This window comes from Pygocentrus nattereri, chromosome 11 (assembly GCF_015220715.1).
Source record: "Pygocentrus nattereri isolate fPygNat1 chromosome 11, fPygNat1.pri, whole genome shotgun sequence".
Taxonomy (NCBI): domain Eukaryota; kingdom Metazoa; phylum Chordata; class Actinopteri; order Characiformes; family Serrasalmidae; genus Pygocentrus; species Pygocentrus nattereri.
This window is the reverse complement of record NC_051221.1, coordinates 15,836,903-15,861,932: the sequence shown is the minus strand read 5'-3', so window position 1 is coordinate 15,861,932 and position 25,030 is coordinate 15,836,903. Positions and strand designations below refer to the sequence as shown.

At 41.5% G+C, this 25,030-nt stretch overlaps 1 protein-coding gene across 5 annotated transcripts in view; it reads right to left on the bottom strand.

The window, feature by feature from the left end:
• nr3c1 (nuclear receptor subfamily 3, group C, member 1 (glucocorticoid receptor)) overlaps window positions 1-6,417 on the bottom strand; it is a 34,668-nt gene extending 28,251 nt beyond the window's left edge. The window contains exons 1-2 of one of the 5 annotated variants that reach the window (XM_017703812.2): window positions 6,019-6,417; window positions 2,891-4,065 (exon numbers count right to left, since the gene is read on the bottom strand). In XM_017703812.2, coding sequence (XP_017559301.1) covers window positions 2,891-4,065; window positions 6,019-6,021 — 1,178 coding nt within the window. In that variant the 5' untranslated portion in view covers window positions 6,022-6,417. The other 4 variants (XM_017703813.2, XM_017703814.2, XM_017703810.2 and 1 more) reach the window with 4 other exon arrangements.
• Window positions 6,418-25,030: the final 18,613 nt, after the last annotated feature.

Sequence of the window (25,030 nt, the reverse complement as noted above, 5' to 3'; positions counted from 1 at the left end):
GTACTGAAAACAGTTCTACTTTATTTTTATATGACTATTTTACAGCATGAATGTGCAGGGCTAATGTGTTAAAGGTTAAACAGGTGGATATAAGCAAGTATGTTGGTTTTCATAACATCAGAAAAACAGTGAATTCAACACTATTAACTGGGCAGTGACCTGAATTGTTCGTATTGAGACTTTAACAATGTGCATGCAACAGCATGCAAGTCTTTAAGTTTAAGAAAGTAAGGAACATTTGTTATACCATGATATGAGCCCTTCAACAAGTTTGACCCAGAACTTCTGACTATTCCTGTTTGTTCAAACAATGAAAAAAACATGGCAAAAAATATAAAGTATTTAAACTGTATGCACAACAAAAAATTGCCATCAAATTCAAATCATCAAAAAATGCATCCCCTTCTACTTACAAAAACAAATGACTGACTGAAACAATATTGGTATCATATCAGTATCAGCAGACATTTGCATTGGACAGGTGTGTAGATTTGGTTGGTACTTCTAATCCATATTTGATGACGTATTTATTGGATCCTGGAAGTTGTGGATGTTGAGGGGACGCTGGAGTACTGTGCTAAAATATCTGCATATTTATTAAAATATCTTTTATTTACTTTACTGAATTTGTAGTCCTCTGTAAATAAGTATTACATTTCTGTTTAATGCTAATCCAGGTAGATCTACTTCTGTTTTTTTGTAAATTTTAAAAATGTTTATGTATTGGCATCAACATATATATATAAAAAAATACTGCATATTAGCATCAACTAGCAATTCTCATGTGGATGCCTCCCTAAATTCCCCAGGGCTTTGCTGCTTGTTTTGACAACCTAGGAATGAGACATAATTAGTCTCAAACAGTCCCAGGGCTGAATGATTTGGGGAAAATATCTAACTGCAATTTTTCCCCAATATTGTGACTGTGACTTCAGTTGTAATTATTGTCTACAAATTATAGTCCAGACCTATTTTTCCAGGCCATGAAGACCCGAATTTCCCCCTTTTCCTGGTTTGTGGCTTGAACACTACATGTGGTGTGGCAGACTGCCAATCAGTTGTTATGTTGTGTTTGTTATGTACACAGCACACGTATGTTTGGTTGCTTCTGATTGGCCTAACCTGTGTACAGGTGGTTCACAAGCTCTGTGTTATTAGATTAAATATCCACACCTAAAACTGGATAATACACTTCATAATAAAATAGTTTTGCAGATATTGCCATTTGAAAAATGCTCATAAAAAATTGTGATTTACATATAAAAGAATCAATCGTTCAGCCCTACACTGCCCCATGGTTTTGACACGGCTTTGTTATGTGACGTTTAAGGGTTAAATTCCTGAGATCGGGAAACACTGAAAAATGACACCTTTGTCTTGTGTATACACTGAATGCCATAAGGTTGTACACTACCCAAACACAGGTGAAAAACCACATCCTGCTCATATCGCGGGACAGTCCAAATATGACATGACCAGTCAATCACTGGCCACATGTCACAGCAACAGGACTCAGCGACACCAATTTCTGTTGATTCTACTTGCCAGCTTTTAATCAGACCATTGAAGAGCTTCAGAGCCAGGGACTGTGCACTGTATTTTTTGCCACTTTGAGTGGGCGTTGAACAAAAGTCCACACCGCAGAATTTTTGTACAATGTGGTAATCATGCTCATGAAGTTTTGCAGCATTATCTGCATTGGGGTTTTGCGGGGACTTTTAAGCAAGTGCCATCACCAGGGCAAGAGTTGAACGGGGCTTGACCCACAATAGCTCCTGAATAAGTTCTATGGTGTCGTTAACAAACTGGTCAGTGCTTTTTCCTATTAATTTCCTCGTTGGCCTGGTTACAGCACTCCTGGTCTCCTTCCTGGTCTGCAATCTCTCTCATAGAGCAGCTTTCATGTTTATTTTCAGTGTAATGCAGAAAGAGGGCGTGTCACAAATGGCCTGCTTACTAATCAGCAGCACAGATGCTTCCTTGTTGACAACACGTCTACCTATTTCATTAAAATAAAAATTAATTCAGTGTTACGAGCTTGCTTCCTTTACTCAAAGAGGACAAGGAATCAGCTTAGAAACATTTAAACGTAGCTGCAGAGGCAGTCAGACCATGGAGCATTGTTTTATTATTTACTTTACTCAGTTACATAAGTCTTAATCATGCAAAGGAGCACTTCTTAACTCTTCCTCACAGGTTTTGTAGTGGGCTTAAATGCAATACAGCAAAAACATCTTTGAATACAGCAGCTTGTCTGGTAATAGCAGAATCACTGGCATGCTGCTTCTCAGCAGTTCAATTGTGATTATTATCTCAGTTTGCAAGTAACACACTGTGCCAGGTGTTGTATAATGTTTCTATAGTTTAGGGAGAGCACGATCATCATGCCAGGACAAACAACTCAGCTGCCGTTTGACCAGAATGAGTCAGGCAGTCTGCACCCTTCAAGGACACAAATAACAGCATCTCAGTCTAGATTACAGCCGCATGAAAGCGATCACAGCTCGCGGCGTAGGAGTGGAATTTGGAAAGTGATGGGCCAAAGGGCTGATACGGTTAATGCAGTTGGCCGTGTGAGCTTGCATCGGGGCCTGGGTTTTGTCTGTTGCATGACCTATTATTTCCTGGCGGTGCATGTGGAGGAAATGCACTGCGTTTTTCATTTGTCTACCATCTACCACAAATGCCATGGCACATGACGGTTTGGGCCTGTTTTCATATGTAAAATTTATGAGTGGGCGTAAACCGATCTTTTGAATCTAGCTGAAATAAACAACTAAAAGATTTCTCATCTGTGCACACCTCTCATTTCGCACACTACAACCAATTAGACTTGCATAATCAGCGAGACATGGGTCATGTCAGGGCATGTTGCTTTTTCTTCCCTTACCCGGCATAGCTGGCTGTAAAGCTCTGGGTGTTGGTGAAACCGTCACTGGCCCTCTGCTGTAGCCCAAGACTCCTCCCCCAGCTGTCCCCAGCCGTGGTCTGTTGGGTGAACAAGTTAAAAATGGGCTTCTGATCTTTCTGCTGGATGCTGACTGTGGGAGTGGAAGGGGGGCCTCCGAAGTGGTAGCTCTGCCCACTGGAGGTGCTGACGCCACAGACGGAGATGGGCGTGGTACCCAGGGGGCTCGACAGGTCAGAACCGGCCAATTGACAGAAGCTCTGCCCTCCAACATTCTCCTGCTTGATCACCCCTTGGGTGCACAGCTGGATCAGAGTCTCCTTCTCCACTTTCACCACAGGGGAAGCGCTAGTGGTGGTCATACCAGAGGAAGTGCAGCTGGTCGCACTGTTGACACTGGTGTTGCTGCTGATGTTGATACCGCTGCTAGTGCCGTTGGTGGTGCTCATTGAAATGGTGGACTTCAAGTCCTTCTCCGGGCCGATGACTCCCAACAGAGAGTCCTCACCCAACGGCGGGAACTCGTCATCTCCCACATAGAAATCTGAAGGTGACCCTGCTAACTCAAAATCCTGCAGGAGGTCCAGGGTGTTCTCGCTGAATAATTTTGGGTTACCTGAATCCACGTCTTTCCCGATAGACCCGAAGGGGTCTGGCTCCAGTTCTAAGTCCCCTTTCCCTATGGGTGAGAAGTCCTCATTTTTCAGTGGGAAGAGGCTGGGATCCACTCCTCCGATTAAAGAGTCCACAGATGGAGAGGAGCTGTTGAGATCAGCAATGCTGGCCTCCAGCCGGGAGAAGTTGTCCTCCAAACTGTAGAGGCCCAGAGAAGACTGTGACTGGAAGGCTTGCTGAGCCCTCAGGTCCTTCCCAACAGTTTTCATGTCCGAATCCTCCATAAAGATGTCGAGTGTGGATGGTAATGTTGCGAGCTCCTGTGAAGTAGGCGAGCTGCTGAGTCCATTGGGAAGGTCCCCAGACACAGGCTGCATCAAGGGGCTGGGTGGAGGGACCAGAGAAGTGGGGGCGATGGACATGGCACTGCGTGCTCCGTTATGCAAAACTCCCTCGGCTGGGCTGTCGCTGTAATTCAGGGTGACCAGGTGCTCATCTCTCTTCACGCCGTTCTTCAGACCTCCTTGATCCATCTCTCGATGCTGTCGTGGAACAGAATGAAAGAAGCTTCTTTTAAAAACACATTTGATCAATTAATGAAACTGTAGGTGGTGTTGAATCAGTCTTTATGAACATTCATATCCTAGCTCTGAGCTCCCTGACTGATGAGTCAGGTAACGTTATATGCTACAGTGTATATGCTTCAGAGTCATTTCTCAAAATAAACAAATAACAGTTAGGGCTGAAGGAATGATCATTTTTATACTGATATCGCAATTTAAGAAAGCACAATTTTCAAATCGCAAGAGCTGCAATTTTGCCTAATTATCAACAATGTTAAATTTCTCAGTCTTAAATTTTAAGTGGGGAAATTTAATCTAATAACACAGCTTGTGAACTGCCTGTAGATGAGTTAGACCAATTAGAGGCAAGCACACCTTCACGTGCTGTGACATCATAACCACACAACTGACCGGCAGCCTGGGGTAGCTACTACATTCAGCCAGAAAAAGGGGACATTCTGATCTTTCTGGCCAGAACAAAAACACGGGCCTGAACCTTGATTTATAGAAAATAACTGCAATTTGATCACAGTCACAACATTAGTTAGGAAAATCACATTTAGATACTTCTATCCCCCAAATTGTTCAGCCCTAAACAACTTCCATAAAGAAAAACATGTGGCACAGTTGTGCTTTGTATAACATGAACGTTCTGAGCATTAAAGCAAACATCTGCCAATCATTTTCCTACTTTTATTAAAGTTCACCTGCTGTATCTGTCCATAACCTCTGTAACCGAAGCCCTCAGAGCCGGCGCTGTTCCTATGGTATACGTCTGTCATGGCTTACTGCTGCCTGCAGCACTGTGTGATAGCACGGACTTCCCTTCACTAACATCAATTTCAGAGGAGAATTTCTGCATAATTAAATGGTTAACTTGTCAACAAAGTCATTCTTTGTGGTCTGGAATGAAATGCTCCATTCTTGAGAAAGTCAGAATGGTTCACAGTGGTGGTGACGGGAACCAGATGTCTGAGCTGAAAACCTCTAAAGCCCACTCACAGAAAGTTATTAGTTACACGAAACGGTTATGAATACAGCGCCTAATGTCTGAGACATTGTTTTGCATAGATTTGTAATACGGTTTTTGGTCTAAATCATATTTTAAATCGACATATTTTAATCCGTCCCCAGTAGAGAGCTGTCGTGTGGCAAAATAATCCTCACAGAAAACCTATTTATTCACATGGCCACTGTTTTACCATCCTCGATATAAGTACTCAGAACACACGTGTCGGTTCACTGGTGGTTTCTATAGTAAATAATACGGCTATGTTTCTGCTGTGATATACTTGTAGCCCTGTCCATTGTAAAGAACCCACAGTTTAAACTTAGCAAGTCTCTCCACAACGAGCCATTCCACACCAAACCTATTCTACGTGACTTTGTTTACATCTTAACCCTTAAACCGCGGTGTAAAAACTCGGAAAATTCACCTTTAAGCCTACACAAGCCCTCGTTCATTAGCCGATGAGTTGAATCAGGTGTGCTGGAGCGGGAACAGCACTAAAAGCATGTCCAGAGCATGTCTACCAGCTCGCCGGGAGGAGTAGCACTGCTGCGGGCTCACGCCAGCCAAAATGGCTTAGCATAGTAGGCTGCACAGACAGAGGCCTAGGTTAACTATATTTATAGCCTGGGCTTAGTGCACGAGGGGGGGCGTGTGCAGAGATTTAAGCAAAACAGTTGTGCTATGTGGGCAACACAGGGCTTCAAAAATAGATTTTAAGCATAATAACCTTGGTCACAGCGACGCGCAAGCATGTCCTACAGCGGCGTCCTGTCAATACCAACGCAATGCAGCGCTGCTAACCAGCTAGCGAGCGGGCTAGCGAGACCAGCAGCCGCTTCAGCCGGAGAGCCACAAAACACAGCGGTGGGGTCCGTTTCAGACGGTCTACTGACCCGCCACACATGTAAGGAGACACGTACCATTCGGTCTTTAACTTCCCGGTTTGGTTTGTCGCATCATCGGTCATTGTTTTTGTTTTGGAGTTGTTATTTTCCCCCCTGCTGCTGCTGCTTAGCCGTTAGCGAGTCGAAAACACTTTTCCTCCTCCTCCTCCTCGTCGGCGGTGCCGAGGGAGAGTCTGTCAAAGTCGGAGCGCTGAGGTAGATTAAAAAAGAAAACCACGCAAAGCGGCGAGAAGTTTGAAGCCTTGATGAAATATCCGAGTCCGATTTGATCCGGCGAGGCTCGCCCGTATTTCCACAACGCAAACAGTCGGGGGGATGAGAAGTCGTTGTCTCTCGCTCACTGTCAGCAGCGAACAGGCGCTAACTTTGCCATAAAAACATTCAAAATGGAGATTACAGTAGAGCCATGGCGACCCTGTTTACTACTCGCAGCGCGACCTACAGGCAGCACGGCGCCATGGCAACCACGCTCGCCTTCAGCACCGCGTCCCACAGACGGGCGAGAACGGACCGAGACTCCGGGGCAGGGCCGTCAAACGGAACCGCTGACCGGGCCGTAGGAAGGAAAAATAACCTCAGCCTTTTTATTATTATTTTAATATCTTGCTATGAACCGAATTGACCGTTGCTTATTCAAAATATGCCAAATGCTAGAGGAAAAAAAAAAAAAAAAAAAAAAAAAATATATATATATATATATATATATATATATATATATATATATATATATATATATATATATATATATATATATATATATTATTTGATCTTGATTATTTATTAATTTCCTGCAGTATTTTAAACTCAGAAAATAAACAAACTGTGGACTAGTGTTAGCCGAAAATTCCATATTCAAATTTCTTCAGCTTATTTTCATTTAGAAAATCAACAGACCGCGTCATTTGACCAAGAGTGTTCAAACTTTTGCATAAGGCTGTCTGTACGATATGAACACATGCACAAATGCGCTTTTTTTTTTTTATTTAAATATAGCTGACATTGAGTGTTTGAGTTGCAGTAAAATGAAGGGAAATGGAAACTCAATTTTAAAAAAAATTCAATTTTCAAAAAAAACAAAAAAAAACACAATGTGCCTGTCTGTCTGCCCTGCGATGGACTGGTGGCCTGTCCAGGGTGTATCCTGCCTTCCGCTCGATGACTGCTGGGATAGGCTCCAGTAACCCCCCGCGACCCTGAGGGAGAAGCGGCTTAGAGGGTGGATGGGTGGGTGTGTATGTGTTTCATACATTCTCCCTGACAAGCAAAGCTATACTTTGTACCATGACCTGACAAAAGCTATAAGACAGTCTGACATATCACAATTGTATACCACTATAATAGTTCCAGACCTCCCTTTCTCATAACTGCCTAGAATATTTGTCATTGTTGTTAATGAATAATAAGCCTTAACCCTGTAATGTATGCATTATGAGAGCAATAAAAAAATTATTCACTTTTTTCTGCATAAAATGGTCCTTGATTTATTTTTCTGTTCTGACCTGTTTATTAAATTCAAACATAAAAGATGATAATAATAATTGTGTGTAGTAGTGTTTTGGAGTATGCTACCTTGAGGTAACATTGTGCGACAAGGGGAAGAAATGGTATGAAGTGGTGAGACCTGGCTCCGTTCCACAGTGACAAACATATTTCTGTAAATTCTCAAAACAAAAACAAGTTCAAGGGGTCATTTTTTAAACAGAATTAGGTAAAAATATGGGTGACAGAAAAGTCGGAATAAAAAAATGAGTAGAGAAGCGTAATCAGCACTGGTGCATCCAGTTAGGTGAACTGCATGACACAATTAAGCAATCTTACCACACTCTGTAGCTTGTATAAAATGCTGTGCAGGCCCAGTTGATGGTGAAAAGATGGCAAAAGGAAAGGAACTAAATGACCTTGAAAGCTGATTAGTTATCGGGACATGGATAGCAGGAGCCTCAAAGACTGGTCAACTGGCTTCAGTCCCTGTTTTAACAGGAACAGTGACTAAAGGAGCATCTGCCTTTAGATCTATGGGGAAAAACACACATTCAGTGACCGTGATTCTTGTGCACTGGTGTGACCAGCCAGAACAGTGCAGAACTACACTGAGCTGCAGCAAAGAAATCCCACATTACAAAGGTGAATCCACATTTTAGGGTTCAGTGGAGCTGATACCACAGGCAGTGGTCTAGAACAGGCCTGGATGCTTGACCCTTACAGTGAGGGAGTCATTTGGCCAACATAGCTTGGGTCCACTTTGTCCTTAGAGGAAAGGGTCATTGCTGATCACCTTCATCCTATGATGAACCCTGCCTATTAGCCTCTCTTCCAGGATGGCTATTTCTCTATTAACAGGGCACAAGGGGTCACTGAATGCTGTGATGTATGTGAAGTATGTAAATAATCTACAGTCACCATATCTCAACTCATTTGAACACCTATGGGAGATTTTGGACTTGGTACATCTGGAACAACAGTAGGGCTTGTAGGTGATGTTTCTTTATTTCTGTATTTCTTTTGTTCTTTCTGTCTTTCTTTCCATGGCTCAAGTCGCAAATTCTGGGATTGGTCACACCCTTTAGAGACGATTGTGTTGATTCAGGCTGCCCTAGCCGCTTCTGTCAAATGAATTGAACAGTTATAACCCATGTACATTGAAGATGTCAATTCCATAGCAGAGGTCACCTGATGAGCCAAAAAGCTTTTCACTAGCCAGATTTGCTTCCTGTGCCATTTTTGGACTTTCAACCTGTAAACAATTAATTTATGCATTCACTTCATTGACAGAATATGCATAACTGTTTTCAGAACATTTTCTGTGCTTTTCATGGATTGTGTATATATACTCCATGTGCTACTGAATCTGTTGCCTGGTATGAGTGTTCAGCCAGCTGATGAATATTTCAGTGAAGAGCACCTACTTTATGGATAATAGTCTTGTACTGTTCAGATGATTAAAATGACTTTTTTACTAAACTCAGGTATATGTAAACTATGTTGGATTTGTGAGACCAAGGCTTATCCATCACTCCCACTCCCTTTAACATTAACCTTTTTGTCGTCAGACAATAGGGTGACCCCCCCCCCCTACTTTTGTAAGTTCTTATGCATCCAGCACGTGATTCTCAGATAAAGTCTGGAAGTATTGCAGGAGAATATCAGACATAACATATATGTCTGCAGCTTTCATAACAAGCCATAATTATGGCATTTGCTATGACAAGACATTAAAATCTTTAGCAAGAACACAGGCACAAGACAGAGCTGCCTGTTGTACAGAATAATGATCTGGCAATCTACCGTTAACTTCATCTTCATCAACTTAATCTCTTCATGCTGCTTTGCGACAGCCCCCCGCCTGTTGCCTGTTGTTAAGGATGTGAGACAAACCTTCAGCTTTAACATTTGGCAGAAGCATTTCAGCCTACATAGTTTGCACAGAACTACACATACATCTCCTAAGCTGCTTCTCCCTCAGGGTCGTGGGGAGTGCTGAAGCCTATCCCAGCTGTCATCGGGCGGAAGGCAGAATACACCATGGACAGACCGCCAGTCCATCGCAGGGCAGACAGACATCACTCACACCTAGGGACAATTTAGCATGTCCAATTGGCCTGGCTGCATGTTTTTGGACTGTGGGAGGAAACCCATGCAGACACTTGCTGTGAGGTGACCGCGCTACCCACTGCACCACCTGCACAGAACTAAAAATCACCAATTCAGTCATGATCAGCCTCCAATTTTCCAGTTCCAGGAAATGATTAGAAATAACATTTACAGATTTTACAAAACCAGCAAGCCAGTTATCCCACCTTTCTACTGTCACTGAAACAATTCTGCCATTTAAGAGCAAACAAGAAACCCAGTTGATATTTCAGTGAGAACTATAGGAGATACAACTAAAACAGACGGATAGGTTGCCTGGATTGCTCTCAGGCAAGGTGACATTCCAAGCATGAACATATCTGTTTTAGCAGAGTAACAAAACATAGACCTCTCTTTGTCACGACGATTTTGAGTTAAACATGGAGACCCACCCCTGGAGATTCTGAACCATACAGAGTGAACAGTAGTTCCAGGTTTACTGGGTCCAAGTCTGGGGCACTGCATAATGCAGATTTAAGAGTATGAAGAGCTCATACCTGATCATCATTTAGCTGAAACTCTGGCTTCTGATTTTCTGGCATAGTGGTTGAACATTTTTTTGCAGCATCTTCAATCCAAGTAATTGGATAATTCCAGAAAATATTGTAGCTGTGCTAATGTATCAGGTATTAGCATGTACTGTAGCCCAACGGTCAAGTAAAATTCACTTCTGAGCCTGTGAAACCAGCTGTCCTAAATACTTAACAGGGGATTGATCAATCTTGGCCTTTTTTCTGAATGAAATGCGTTGTGTCCTAACAAATGTAGGTAATCTAACAAAGCTAGCAAGTCACATTCATGTTCCTCTGCATATGATGAAGCTAAAATGTCTATATATGATAGAATATATACATACACGTCATTGTTGAGACATTAGAATGAGGCTAATTGTTTACATAGGGCTTGATAATAAATAGTAATAGGATTATGAAGCCCTTGATGGTAAAAAAGGCTTTATTGTTTGAATCGTCAACCAAAATCATTGTAAGGAAACGGGCACAGGTCAAATCCAGAAAGGGCAGCAAGTATAGACACAAAAACACAACAATAGGCAAGAACAGGAATCAAAGTAGATCAGTAGATCAGAAAAGAAGCAATAACCCACACTGAACTATTCGAAAATTGCCCTGGCTTTATACAAAGCTAATGAGAGGTCACGAACAGGCGCTACAGATTAGGATTCAGGAGAGAGAGATCTGTGATCTGGAGCACACTGGAGGGTCAGGAGTCACGTGATCTCCCAGAGGATTCTGCAAGATGGAGACCATGGAAACCTCTAAGCCAGAGGGATGCATGGCAATTGGGAACCTACAGTAAAGCAAGCCATGGTTGGTAATCTTAATGCAAAAGCACTGATCAAAATTCACTTGCCACATCAATTTCAGGGAAAGCAAAATACTCAGGACACAATCCATTAAATATTATGGATAGATCAGTAACCACACGTCCAATTTTGGTGACATATTTGTTGGCTTCACAATAAACTACAACTAGACCAAATAAATCCCCTTTCAGAACAGGCCAAACGAGTGAGTTGCTGGGGTTAGGAAACAACACACTTTGTATAATTAAGTCCTCCACAATGTGGTAAATACATAACAATGCTGCATTATTAATTGGATACTGCTTGGCATTCAGGCAAGGAAAACCACTCAGTTTGACATATTCACCCTTTGAATAAGTCACACAAACCACATCTGTGAGTGATTTGACCCATTTAGGCATAAAACACAGAACTCTGAGAACTTACCCCACTGAGCTGATGACGCCTAATGCCACCATGACAACAAAGGACAACCATAAAAACTTGCACAGACCCCAGTACAGGGCAGATATCCACGCTACTTTGGGCTTCTAAACACAGCTTCAATTGTATCTGAAACTTGACCCTGAGCTTGCCAGGGAGATAGTTTTATAATTATGATTTTACAATTTGCACTTAACTTTTCCTTATGTTTACACTTCCACAGGCCTTTTCTGCTTTGGAGGCAGCATGCATTATGGCATGCTCTGTGAATTTGCTCACTACTTGGTTGCCAGAATGAGATGTGTAACCTCTCATCTAGGGACCATATTTTACAACCCTAATTCCAATGAAGTTGGGACGTTGTGTAAAACATAAATAAAAACTGAATACAATGATTTGCAAATCCTTTTCAACCTATATTCAATTGAATACACTACAGAAGACAAGGTATTTAATGTTCAAACAGATAAACTTTATAGTCTTTTGCAAATATTCACTCATTTTGAATTTGATGCCTGCAACACATTCCAAAGAAGTTGGGACAGGGGCATGTTTACTGCTGTGTTACATGACCTTTCCTTTTAACAACACTCAATAAGTGTTTGGGAACTGAGCACACTAATTGAAACTTTGTAGATGGAATTCTTTCCCATTCTTGCTTGAGGTACAACTTCAGTTGCTCAACAGTCCGGGGTCTCCGTTGTCGTATTTTGCGTTTCATAATGCGCCACACATTTTCAATGGGAGACCGGTCTGGACTGCAGGCAGGCCAGTCTAGTACCTGCACTCTTTTACTACAAAGCCACGCTGTTGTAACACGTGCAGAAAGTGGCTTGGCATTGTCTTGACGTCCCTGAAAAAGACGCTGCTTGGATGGCAGCATATGTTGCTCCAAAACCTGTATGTACCTTTCACTAACACACCCCCACACCATCAGAGGTGCTGGCTCTTGAACTCTGCGCTGATAACAATCCAGACAGTCCTTTTCCTCTTTGGCCCAGAGGACACGACGTCCATGATTTCCAAAAACAATGTGAAATGTGGACTCGTCAGACCACAGGACACTTTTCCACTTTGTGTCAGACCATCTCAGATGAGCTCAGGCCCAGAGAAGCCGACGGCGTTTCTGGGTGTTGTTGATATACGGCTTTCGCTTTGCATGGCAGAGTTTTAACTTGCACTTGTAGATGGAGCGACGAACTGTGTTCACTGACAGTGGTTTTCTGAAGTGTTCCTGAGCCCATGTGGGAATATCCGTTACAGAATGATGTCGGTTTTTAATGCAGTGCCGCCTGAGGGATCGAAGGTCACGAGCATTCAATGTTGGTTTTCTGCCTTGCTGCTTACTTGCAGAGATTTCTCCAGATTCTCTGAATCTTTTGATGATATTATGGACTGTAGATGATGAAATCCCTAAATTCCTAAATTCCTTGCAATTGCATGTTGAGAAACGTTGTTCTTAAACTGTTGGATTATTTGCTCATGCAGTTGTTCACAAAGTAGTGAACCTCACCCCATCCTTGCTTGTGAATGACTGAGCCTTTCAGGGATGCTCCCTTTGTACCCAGTCATGACACTCACCTGTTTCCAATTAACCTGTTCACCTGTGGAATGTTCCAAACAGGTGTGTTTTGAGCATTCCTCAAATTTCCCAGTCTTTTGTTGCCCCTGTCCCAACTTCTTTGGAACGTGTTACAGGCATCAAATTCAAAATGAGTGAATATTTGCAAAAAACAATAAAGTTTTTCCATTTGAACATTAAATATCTTGTCTCTGTAGTGTATTCAATTGAATATAGGTTGAAAAGGATTTGCAAATCATAGTATTCTGTGTTTATTTATGTTTTACACAACGTCCCAACTTCATTGGAATTGGAGTTGTATCTGGATGAAGAGGTTATTACTTTTGATAGCATTTGACCAACTTAAATGGGTCTATATGTTTACATAACTGTTCATTCACTCTGACTATGAAAACATTGTCAGACCAATCAGATGCCTCCCTACCACCCCTCTGTGTGGTAGACTTTTCTCATGGGCCAAATCCTGAATCCAAACATATAACACAGCACTATACATTACATAGCAGTACATTTCTTCATCTCAACTTTATTTAAATTCAACTTTATTTCAATTTAACTCAAATGAACTTTACCTAAACCCAACTTCATCTCAACTCAACCTCAGCTCAAGTTTATAACAGGTCATCTTTATCTCAACAAAACTTTATTTCAGCTCACCTTCACCTCAACTCAAATTTACCTCAACTCAACTTTATTTCAGCTCACCTTCACCTCAACTCAAATTTACCTCAACTCAACTTTATTTCAGCTCACCTTCACCTCAACTCAAATTTACCTCAACTCAACTTTATTTCAGCTCACCTTCACCTCAACTCAAATTTACCTCAACTCAACTTTATTTCAGCTCACCTTCACCTCAACTCAAATTTACCTCAACTCAACTTTATTTCAGCTCACCTTCACCTCAACTCAAATTTACCTCAACTCAACTTCATCACAACTCAGCTTTACTTCAACTCAACCTCAGCTTAAGTTTATAACAGCTCACTTTAACCTCAACTCAACTTTTTTTCAACTCAACTCAAATGAACTTTACTTCATCTCAACTAACCTTTACTTCAGTCCACCATTATTTAAATTCAACTTAATTTCAGCTCACTTTAATCTAAATTAAACTTTATTTCAACTCAAATCAACTTTATTTAAACTCAAACCAACCTTTTCAACCCATTCATCTCAACTCTATTTCATCTCATCTTTATTTCAACTCAACTGTATCTCAAATCACGTTTATCTCAACAATCAAAAATGTATAAAAAATTGACTAATTAAAATTTAATAAAAAGGTAATAATGAGCCATATAAGCAAACCTAACAACTCAAGATGCAATTCATTTTGGGAATTATATGATTATTATTATATTAGGTTGCATGATTTATGCAGTTATGCTTTTAGCCTAGATTTGAATTGAATTCCATTCAATAGCAGATTGGACTGTAATTTCAGAGTCAACCTGCACCTCAGGCGTTAAATGATCAGGGTTATAAAAGGTCATTTGTTCACATCATTGTGGATGAATCATGTATTGCTCGATGTCAGCCACAGAATTTCAAAACAGATATGAAACCTAACCACACACTGTAAAGGTTTCAAGTTGTATGTTGTGTGTAAGCATACTCTGTCCTAACTTTTGGCCTTATTCATCTTCCACACCTTCATACAGTTTTTGTAATATATCCCATTTTGCCAGAAAATGAACTGTAATTGAATTAAAAGTATTCGCAATTGAATTACAATAAACAACTTTAATGAATATTTTTGTCACTGAAAGATGGATCAAGTATGAATCCTGGAGAATCTTCATCCACAGAGCCTGTAGCATTCCTATAAGTGGCTCTCTGCATTTAAAGAATCAAAATCATTTAGTAATTTAAAAAATATAACAGAACTTGTTCTCACATATAGGCAGGCCATGTTTTAGCAATGTGAGAATGAAAAATTGTGTGTCTTGATATGCTGAATGAACGTGATGACCTAATGCTTGCTTTGGCAGAGACAGAGGAACTAGTTTACTCAATATTGCCATCTAGTGGATCCCCATAGCAGAATTCAATAATACATCTAAGCAAATTTTTTTTTTTAAGAAAGAAAAGCTGATGACTCTATAGATTGATACTGATTGAGCAGCTTCATGTCTGGGCCTCATCTACCAGTAATCAGTGACAGCGGCAGTAAGTACTTGCTGTCAGTATTTCAATAAATCAGAGTAAATGACAATAGTGGGCATTACTGAAACATATTTTACAAGATCAATACTTCGCCTCCACTGGGTGACATGTATGTAGCAGGAATGTCTCAAAGTAAATGACCACTGTTAGGCTACTATTGATTTTTTTTTTTCTATCTCACTTCTTAGTTGAAGCTAGGCAGTAGTTCATGCAGTAGCCTGAGTGAGTGGCACCAGCAGAAAACGGGGTAGTCTTTATACTGTGCATTTTATTATATACTGTGTTTTTTTTTTTGGTCAATATATCACAGCCTAATGGGACTGTAAGCTGTACAATAATGCTCCAGATCAGCTTACTGAGGCTTCTAATCTAACACCATGGTGCATATATTACTGAGCTATTCAGAGATATAATAAATTGCATCTGATGATAGATCATAAAATGATTAAAGGAATAACTCATTTCCTAAATCTAATCTCTATCAGGTGCTTCTGTAGCATGTGATCACTTCCAACAGCCAATAACTATGATGTACACTATATTGCCAAAAGTATTTGCTCATCTGCCTTCACCCGCATATGAACTTGAGCAACATCCCATTTTTAATCCATAGGGTTTAATAAGATATCAGCCCACCCTTTGCAGCTATTACAGCTTCAACTCATCTGGGAAGGCTTTCCACAATATTTAGGAGCATGTTTATGGGAATTTTTGACCTTTCTTCCAGAAGTGCATTTGTGAGGTTAGACACTGATGTTGGATGAGAAGGCCTGGCTTGTCTCCACTCTAATTCATCCCAAAGGTGTTCTGTCAGGTTGAGGTCAGGACTCTGTGCAGGCCAGTCAAGTTCGTACACACCAAACTCGCTCATCCATTATGGACCCGCTTTGTGCACTGGTGCACAGTCATGTTGGAACAGGAAGCGGCCGTTCCCAAACTGTTCCCACAAAGTTGGGAGCATGAAATTGTCCAAAATCTCTTGGTCTGCTGAAGCTTTAAGAGTTCTTTTCACTGGAACTAAGGGGCCGAGCCCAACTGCTGAAAAACAATCCCACACCATAATCCCCCCTCCACCAAACTTTACATTCGGCACAATGCAGTCAGACAAGTAACGTTCTCCTGGCAACTGCCAAAACCCAGACTCAACCATCACCAACGCTTTGCATTACGCTTGGTGATGTAAGGCTTGGATGCAGCTGCTCAGCTTTGGAAACCCATTCCATGAAGCTCTCTGTGCTGTTCTTGAGCTAATCTGAAGGCCACATAAAGTTTGGAGGTCTGTAGTGATTGACTCTGCAGAAAGTTGGTGACCTCTGCGCACTATACGCCTCAGCATCCGCTGACCCCACTCTGTCATTTTACGTGGCCGACCACTTCGTGGCTGAGTTGCTGTCGTTCCCAATCACTTCCACTGTGTTATAATACCACTGACAGTGGACTGGGGAATATTTAGTAGTGAGGAAATTTCACGACTGGACTTGTTGCACAGGTGGCCTCCTGTCATAGTACCACGCTGGAATTCACTGAGCTCTTGAGAGCGACCCATTCTTAAACTAATGCATGTAGAAGCAGTCTGCAGACCTAGGTGCTTGGTTTTATACAGCTGTGGCGATGGAAGTGATTGGAACACCTGAATTCAATGATTTGGATGGGTGAGTGAACACTTTTGGAAATATAGTGTATCTATAGTATGATTCACATATTTAGTAGAAGAGCAGAAACCATCATGACTAACTACTTCAGAATGCTGCCCATCTGCTTTCCAGGAAAATAACGTTTGAGCTTATTACTCATTTCATTCAGTTTACACTGGCTTCCTGTTAAGTTCTGCATTGACTACAAAGTCTTACTTATGAAATTGAAACCTCTTAATGGCTGAGCTTTGGCATATTTTTCTGACCCTTTGAAGCATTATAGCCTGTCCAGACCACTTCACTCAGTGGAGGCAGACTTGCTCTAAACTCCCAAGATCACTTACAGTTCAGTTAATGGAAGATCATTATTTTATATATACAGTCGTGTGAAAAAAAATGGGACAACCTGGTCAAAGGACATGTCTTGTTGCGTTTCTAAGTGAAAATGACTTAAATATTTTGTGCACTTTTGCACATTTTCAAAGCAGAATTTTTAGCTAAGTTTAACATATTGTAAAAAATAACACAAAATAGTTCATGTTTTTCCCCAGTTTGTTATATTCAGTGAATAAACAGTAAAGGTGCATTAAACTGTGCAGAATGTGTTCTCTCTGTAGAGCATATGTTCATTTTATTTTCACTTTAACAAGTCAACAAAATATATCATTTGACCAGGCACACAAACCTTTGCATATAACTGTAATTCTTTAACTCTTCTTTTCAGAGAATTTTAAGAAAGCAAGCTCCACAGCTATTTAAAATTTTTTAACAGTAGCTATAGCATGTAATTTCCACCAGTTTTAGAGGTCCCTCAATTCAAACATGTCAAACCGGGCACCTTCTGAGCTGCAGTGCTGCGGAGATTAGTGTTTACCTCCATCTAATACTCAGAATGCAGTTTGTGAAGGCCTAGCTTATTAGCTGATGAGGTGTGTGTGTAATGAAGCAATGTGCTGAAGTCTTCACTGTTTTGGCCCATGAGGACTGGAGCCTGGATAAAAGTCTTAAATAAAAGTGACAGAATATATTCAGTTGGAAATGTGTGAGATCGATTTATACACAAACAAACTGGATTTTCATCTGTGGAGATCATCGCTGCCTAAAAATAAAAAAGGATCTTGATTTTTTTGCTGTTGTTATTTTTATACATCATTTGAGCTGCTGTCCTTTAAACCAATGGTGGTTGGTTAGTGTAGTGGTTAACACCTTTGCCTTCAATGCTGTAGACTGGGGTTCAATCCCCCACCAGGGCAAGCACCCTACACTATACCAATAAGGGTCCTTGGGCAAGACTCCTAACACCACCTTAGCCTACCTATGTATAATGATCAAATTGTAAGTTGCTCTGGATAAGAGCATCAGCCAAATGCCGTAAATGTAAATGTAAACCAGCCATTAGGGGTGTACTTTGTGTACTTCTGGTGCCGGTCCCAAGCCCAGATAAATGGTAGGGGTTGCGTCAGGAAGGGCATCTGGCGTAAAACTTGTGCCAAAACTATCACGTGGATCACAAATATGATTGCCATACCGGATCGGTTGAGGCCTGGGTTAACAATGACCGCCTCCGGTGCTGTTGACCAGCAGGGTGCTGGTGGAAATTGGACTACTGTAGGTCGAAGAAGAGGAGAGGAGGAAGGCGGGTTAGAAGGCAGCGAGAGAGAAGGAGTGTGGAGGTTAGAGTAGGGACTCTGAACATAGGGACAATGACTGGTAAATGCAGAGAGCTTGCAGACATGATGGAGAGAAGGAAGGTAGATATTCTGTGTGTTCAGGAGACCAGATGGAAAGGAAGCAAGGCCAGGAACATTGGAGGTTGATTCAAACTGTTCTATCATGGTGTAGAGAGGAAGAAAAATGGAGTATGGATAATCCTAAAGGAACAGCTTGGGAAAAGCTGTTCTGGATGTAAAGAGAGTGTCAGACAGGATCATGAGCCTGAAGTTGGAGGTTGATGGTGTGATTTTGAATGTGGTCAGTTCATATGCACCACAGGTTGGTTGTCAGTTAGAGGAGAAAGAGGAATTTTGGAGTAAGATGGATGAAGTGGTAGATGGTGTCCCTAGAGAGGAGAGATTAGTGATTGGTGCAGACTTCAATGGACATGTTGGTGAAAGGGCAGGGGATGAAGAGGTGCTGGGTATGTATGGTGTGAAAGACAGAAATGCGGAAGGTCAGATGGTTGTAGATTTTGCAAAGAGAATGGAAATGGCTGTGGTGAACATGTATTTTCAGAAGAGGGAAGAACACAGGGTGACATACAAGAGTGGAGGGAGGTGCACACAGGTGGATTATATCCTTAGCAGGAGATGCCACCTAAAGGAGACTGGAGATTGTAAAGTGGTACCAGGGGAAAGTGTAGCAAGGCAGCATAGGGTTGTTGTCTGTAGAATGAGATTAGAAACAAAGAAGAGGAAGAGAGTGAAGACCGAGCCAAAGATTAGATGGTGGAAGCTGAAGGAGGAGGATGATTGCAAGCAGTTCAGGGAAAAATTGCAACAGGCCCTTGGGGGCAGTGAGGAGCTACCTGAGGACTGGGAAACTACAGTTAAGGTGGTGAGAGAAACTGGCAAAAATGTGTTGGGTGTTTCGTCTGGTCAGAGGAAAGATGACACGGAAAGTTGGTGGTGGAATGAGGAAGTCCAGGAGAGTATTCAGAAGAAGAAGGCACCTAAGAAAAAGTGGGATAACCAGAGAGATGAAGGAAGTAGGCAGGAGTACTGTGAGGCTAGTCGCATAGCGAAAAGAATGGTGGCAAAGGCAAAGGCACAGGCCTATGATGAGCTGCATGAGAGGCTGGACAGTAAAGAAGGAGTAAATGTTAAAAAATTGTATCATTTGGCTAAACAGAAAGATAGAGCTGGAAAGGATGTACAGCAGGTTAGGCTGATAAAGGATAGAGAGGGAAATGTACTAGTGAGTGAACAGAGAGTGTTGAGTAGATGGAAGGAGTAGTTTGAAGAACTAATGAATGAGGAAAACGAGAGAGAGAGCAGGACAACGGGGGGAGACATAGTGGATCAGGAAGTGCAGAGAATTAGTAAGCTGGAAGTGAGGACAGCTTTAAAAAGGATGAAGAATGGAAAGGCAGTTGGTCCAGATTACCTACCTGTGGAGGTATGGAGATGTTTAAGAGAGAAGGCAGTGGACTTTTTAACCAGGTTGTTTAACAAAATCCTGGAGAGTGAGAGGATGCCTGATGAGTGGAGAAGCAGTTTACTGGACCCAATTTTTAAGAACAAGGGTGATGTGCAGAGCTGCAGTAACTACAGAGGTATAAAGTTGATGAGCTACACCATGAAGGTATGGGAAAGAGTTGTTGAAGCAAGGCTAAGGCGAGAGGTTCAGATCAGTGAGCAGCAGTTTGGTTTCATGCCCAGAAAGAGTACAACAGATGCAATTTTTGCGTTGAGAGTGTTGGTAGAGAAGTACAGAGAAGGTCAGAAGGAGCTACATTGTGTCTTTGTGGATCTAGAGAAGGCATATGATAGGGTGCCAAGACAGGAACTGTTGTAATGTATGAGGAAGTCAGGTGTAGCTGAAAAGTATGTTAGGGTGGCGCAGGACATGTATGAGGATAGTGAGACAGTGGTGAGTTGTGCAGTTGGAGTGACAAATGGTTTCAAGGTGAAGGTAGGGTTACATCAGGGATCAGCTTTGAGCCCCTTCTTGTTTGCAATGGTGATGGACAGGTTGACAGATGAGGTCAGGCAGGAGGCTCCATGGACCATGATGTTTGCAGATGACATTGTAATCTGTGGTGAGAGTAGAGAGCAGGTGGAAGAGAATCTGGAGAGGTGGAGGTTTGCACTGGAGAGGAGAGGAATGAAAGTCAGTAGAGACAAGACAGAATACATGTGTGTGAAATAAAGGGAGGCAGGTGGAAAGGTGAAGATGCAAGGAGTAGAGGTCGTAAAGTTGGATGACTTCAAATATCTTGGGTCAACCATCCAGAGCGCCCTGCTATGATGTATGGTTTGGAGACTGTGGCTCTGTCTAAAAGACAGGAGGTTGAGCTGGAGGTGGCAGAGATGAAGATGCTGAGATTTCCGTTGGGAGTGACAAGGATGGACAAGATTAGAAATGAGCAGATCAGAGGGACAGTGAAGGTGGAGCAGTTTGGAGATAAAGCCAGAGAGGCCAGGTTGAGATGGTTTGGACATGTGTTGAGGAGGAATAGTGGATATATTGGTCAAAGAATGTTGGAGATGGAGCTGCCGGGCAGAAGGAGAAGAGGTAGACCTTAGAAAAGGTTTATGGATGTAGTGAAAGTGGACATGGAGATGGTTGGTGTAAAAGTAGAGGAGGCAGTGGATAGGGCAAGATGGAGGCAGATGATCCGCTGTGGCGACCCCTAAAGGGAGCAGCCGAAAGAAGAAGATTTCAGCTGCTGTCCTTTGCAAATTCTATATGTGCAGATTTAATGATGAGCAGATCAATAGAGATGTTCAAACATCGCTTAGAATAAAATCTTTTCACATTAACTTCCATTAAAGTCGAGAAGGTTTGACAGTTTTGTAAAAGTGATTTTACCGTCTTTAATTGTCCAAATTTCAGATTGTGACAGTTATGCACAACTAATTGAAGTGAAGCACACTGCAGTTGTGCTGTCTGCTTTGTTTTGGCACAGCTGTCTATGTGGAGAGGTGTGAATTGTTCACACAGCAGCCCTCCCCCATTTTTTCCTGTCATTGCTGACTAGCAGCTCAACATAGAATTACAGAATTACATGACACTCAGAGAGCCAACAGAGTCCTAGTTAATCTGATAAGAGTTATTTGATTACATGTTAAAGCATGCTGGGTCAGTTTCCATTCTGCTGGTGGAATGGCCACTAGTGGGTCTGCAAAACGAGGTTAAATCTGGATTAAAAACAGATTTGTTGAGGCCAGCATATGCCTAGAAGTACTGTGGGTCATTTTCTCCTGTTTGTAATCATGCTGTTGTTTTCATTGAAAGCGTACGGACAGAATATTGCTTTAATCATACCAAAAGTGCTATGCAGTTGCCATGGTGCTCTGGAACTTTTTCCTACAAGCCACATCACATTTGAGGTTCTGCAGATGCACACGCTGACAAAACTGCAGCAATAGATGATATTTGGCATAATCGACCCAAAGACCTTCACATCTGAGACCCTCCATAATCCAGGGAGAAAAAAAGCAGCAGCTCCTGCTGGATCTGTGTGACAAGAGTGGCTGAAATCCAGAGAATACAGAAAATCTAGGTCAATGGATTGCTGCACAGCAATGATAGCTCCCTCCTCTGAAGTGTCTCTTTTATGGCTATGTGTGGATTCTGGAATTACACAAGAAAAAAACACTGGAGCTGTAATCTCAGTGCGGCGATGCACGTGCGATTACTCATGTCCACAGCATGCAAGATTGCACAATAGTTTGTGCATGGTGGATAAACAGCCCTTTTCTATTTAAATGGTATCTGAATTGCACTGATTGCAAATCCACCTCCACATGAGGCTCAGTGGAGGAGGAACAGTGCTGGACTCTTACCTGACTAGTGCTTTTCATAATGCAAATGTGGTTTAATAGCAATAGCTGCAGGATTGTCTTTTTTTTCTTTCTTTTTTTTCTTTAGCCTGACACCAACTCTGGCAGTTTCATTCCCATCTTCAATAATTCATGCCCAACTTACACAGGGCCGTTTTATGAAATCTCAGCACTGGAAAGAGGAGCTCTCGCAGGGTGAGCGCAAATGAAATTCAAATTGTTTTGTGGCAATGTGAATCAACTCCAGCATACATGAAATGATTCATGTCTCCTGGGACATGTGTATTTTTAGCAAGCCCTAAGTGGACACATGCAGGCGTCCAGTTGAATTTGTAAGGCTGTGGGCTGCAAAGATCAATCAGAGCGAGCGCTGTTTGTCGGCGTGTACTGTGATGAGAAAACGAGGCTGCAGTGTGCTTTGCCATGTGGATCCCACTCCCTGTGTCCCCGCTGGTGCTTAGCAACACTTTTCAGCCCAGTGCTCCTGATTAGCAGGGTAAGCGTGACCATAAGCTCAGAGGCAGCAGATCAGCACCAAAGCACAGTGCCAGAAGCTTCACATCACCAAATAAATATTTGTGCTTTTCCCCCATCAGCTTGCGCAGGAAGACCCGAGGGGCGCAAGGCTACTGATCTCACACCCAGCCAACTGTTTCTAAAACGCAAAGGAATTTTTCTTTGAAGCCTGTGTTTCTGTCTATACTTCAATCCTCATAGACACCAAATGTGCATCTATCTATCTATCTATCTATCTATCTATCTATCTATCTATCTATCTATCTATCTATCTATCTATCTATCTATCTATCTATCTATCTATCTATCTATCAGAGCAAAACCTTGTATCTCCATTTTCATAAATTTTCGGTTTCTGACATGATTTGAGAGTACATGTTGCCCTTTATATTGTGTGTCATATATTTCATGATGAATGGACCAACAGGAATGACCCAAAATTACTTAGACAAAAGTCTGATTCCATTGCCTCACATTTAAAGTAAAAAAAAAAAAAGTATTTAGTCCTTCTATCTTAAAGTTACCATTTTGGAGATACAAGGTTTTGTTCCAACAGCAGCGGTGTATATATATATATATATATATATATATATATATATGTATATATATATATATATATATATATATATAATGTGTGTGTGTGTGTATATATATACAAATATATACATTCATATATGTTCATATATTCATATACATTCATAGCCAATAAGTAGAAGTTATAGTTTTCTGTGTCAGAACAATAGCATAAAAATGCAGATGCCTCAACAACTAATAATCATGTCTAGTTTTTCAGTCTGTAGTGTGTCAACTTTTTATTACAGCTTCCATTCTTTTTAGGAGACCTATATCAGTTTTTCATAGAAATCTGCAGGGATATTTTTCCCCACACCTCCAAAGTTCAGTCTTAGAAGCATTTTCTGCTTCTCACAATCCGATTAATTCCAGACATATTCAGTGATGTTGAGGTCTGGAATCTGGGGTGGTCAGTTCTTTGTTCTGAGGGATGTAGAATCTTCTTTGTTTGATTTGCAGATTTTCTTATTTCTGTCTGTTCCTTTTCTTCAGTAAAGGTGGCTTGGTTTTTTTCTCCTCTCTCAAAGATGAAAGTTTTAAGCACTGTTTGAATGATGATGCGAGTTTTGGAGTCTACAAACTGTCTTACACAGTTGTTAGAAGTCCTATTTTCTTTTCTTTTAAGTATGTTGCAATAATTTTCAAACTTGAATAACAGTGGGAAAAAAACTCCTGTTTTAAATGATACTTTTTCATCCCACAATGGGGAAATTCCACTTCTGCATTTAACCCATCCATGCCACATACACACTAGTGAATACACACACACACACTAGGGGGCAGTGCGCACACTTGCCTGGAGTGGTGGGCAGCCCTATCCATGGCACCCAGGGAGCAGTTGGGGGTTAGGTGTCTTGCTCAAGGACACCTCAGTCATGGATTTTCGGCACTGGGGATCAAACCAGCAACCTTCCGGTCACAGGGCCAGATCCCTAACCAGCCCACGACTGCCCATTTTATTATACAAGTGGATTATCTTGTATCCAATCTCCTCAGAAATATCCTGAAAAATAAATGAGTCGTAATATGCATTTATTTTTTATTACTGTATTTGACGTCTTTTAAGAAAATGATTTGTACCAGTTATTCCTTCAAGAAGCACTGAGACTTTTTGGGAAGAACACCAATCAATCAATCAATCAATCAATCAGTCAATGAATCAATCAATCAGTCAAAACATTATTCTAGCATTTCTTTCCTAGTTCTGTATTGAAAATTGTGCCATGTGCAGTACAGCAAGATGGACAAATACATGCACAAACAGCCTAGAATCTGGAACAATGCTGTGAGAATTTGATTGCATTCAGTCACAATAGCATTAGTGAGGTCAGGTACTGATGTTGGATGATTAGTTCTGGATCACTCCAACTCATCCAAAAGGTACTGGATGCAGCTCCATCACTCCAGAGATCACAGCTCCACTGCTTCACAGCTCATTGCAGGGGAGCTTTGACTGTAGGCTCATGTGCGGCTGCTCCAGAGCCTCCCATTCTATTGATCCGTGCTCCTCTGTGGAGATTATATAACCTGTGTGCGTGCAGTTGAATCCCTGTATCAGCTGAATTTGCTAATTAGAAGGCATGTGTAGATACTTTGGAAATTTTAGTGTATAACTGCAATGTACATTAATAGAAAAAAAACATCATACCATGTTTGGAGATGGATGCAGCAT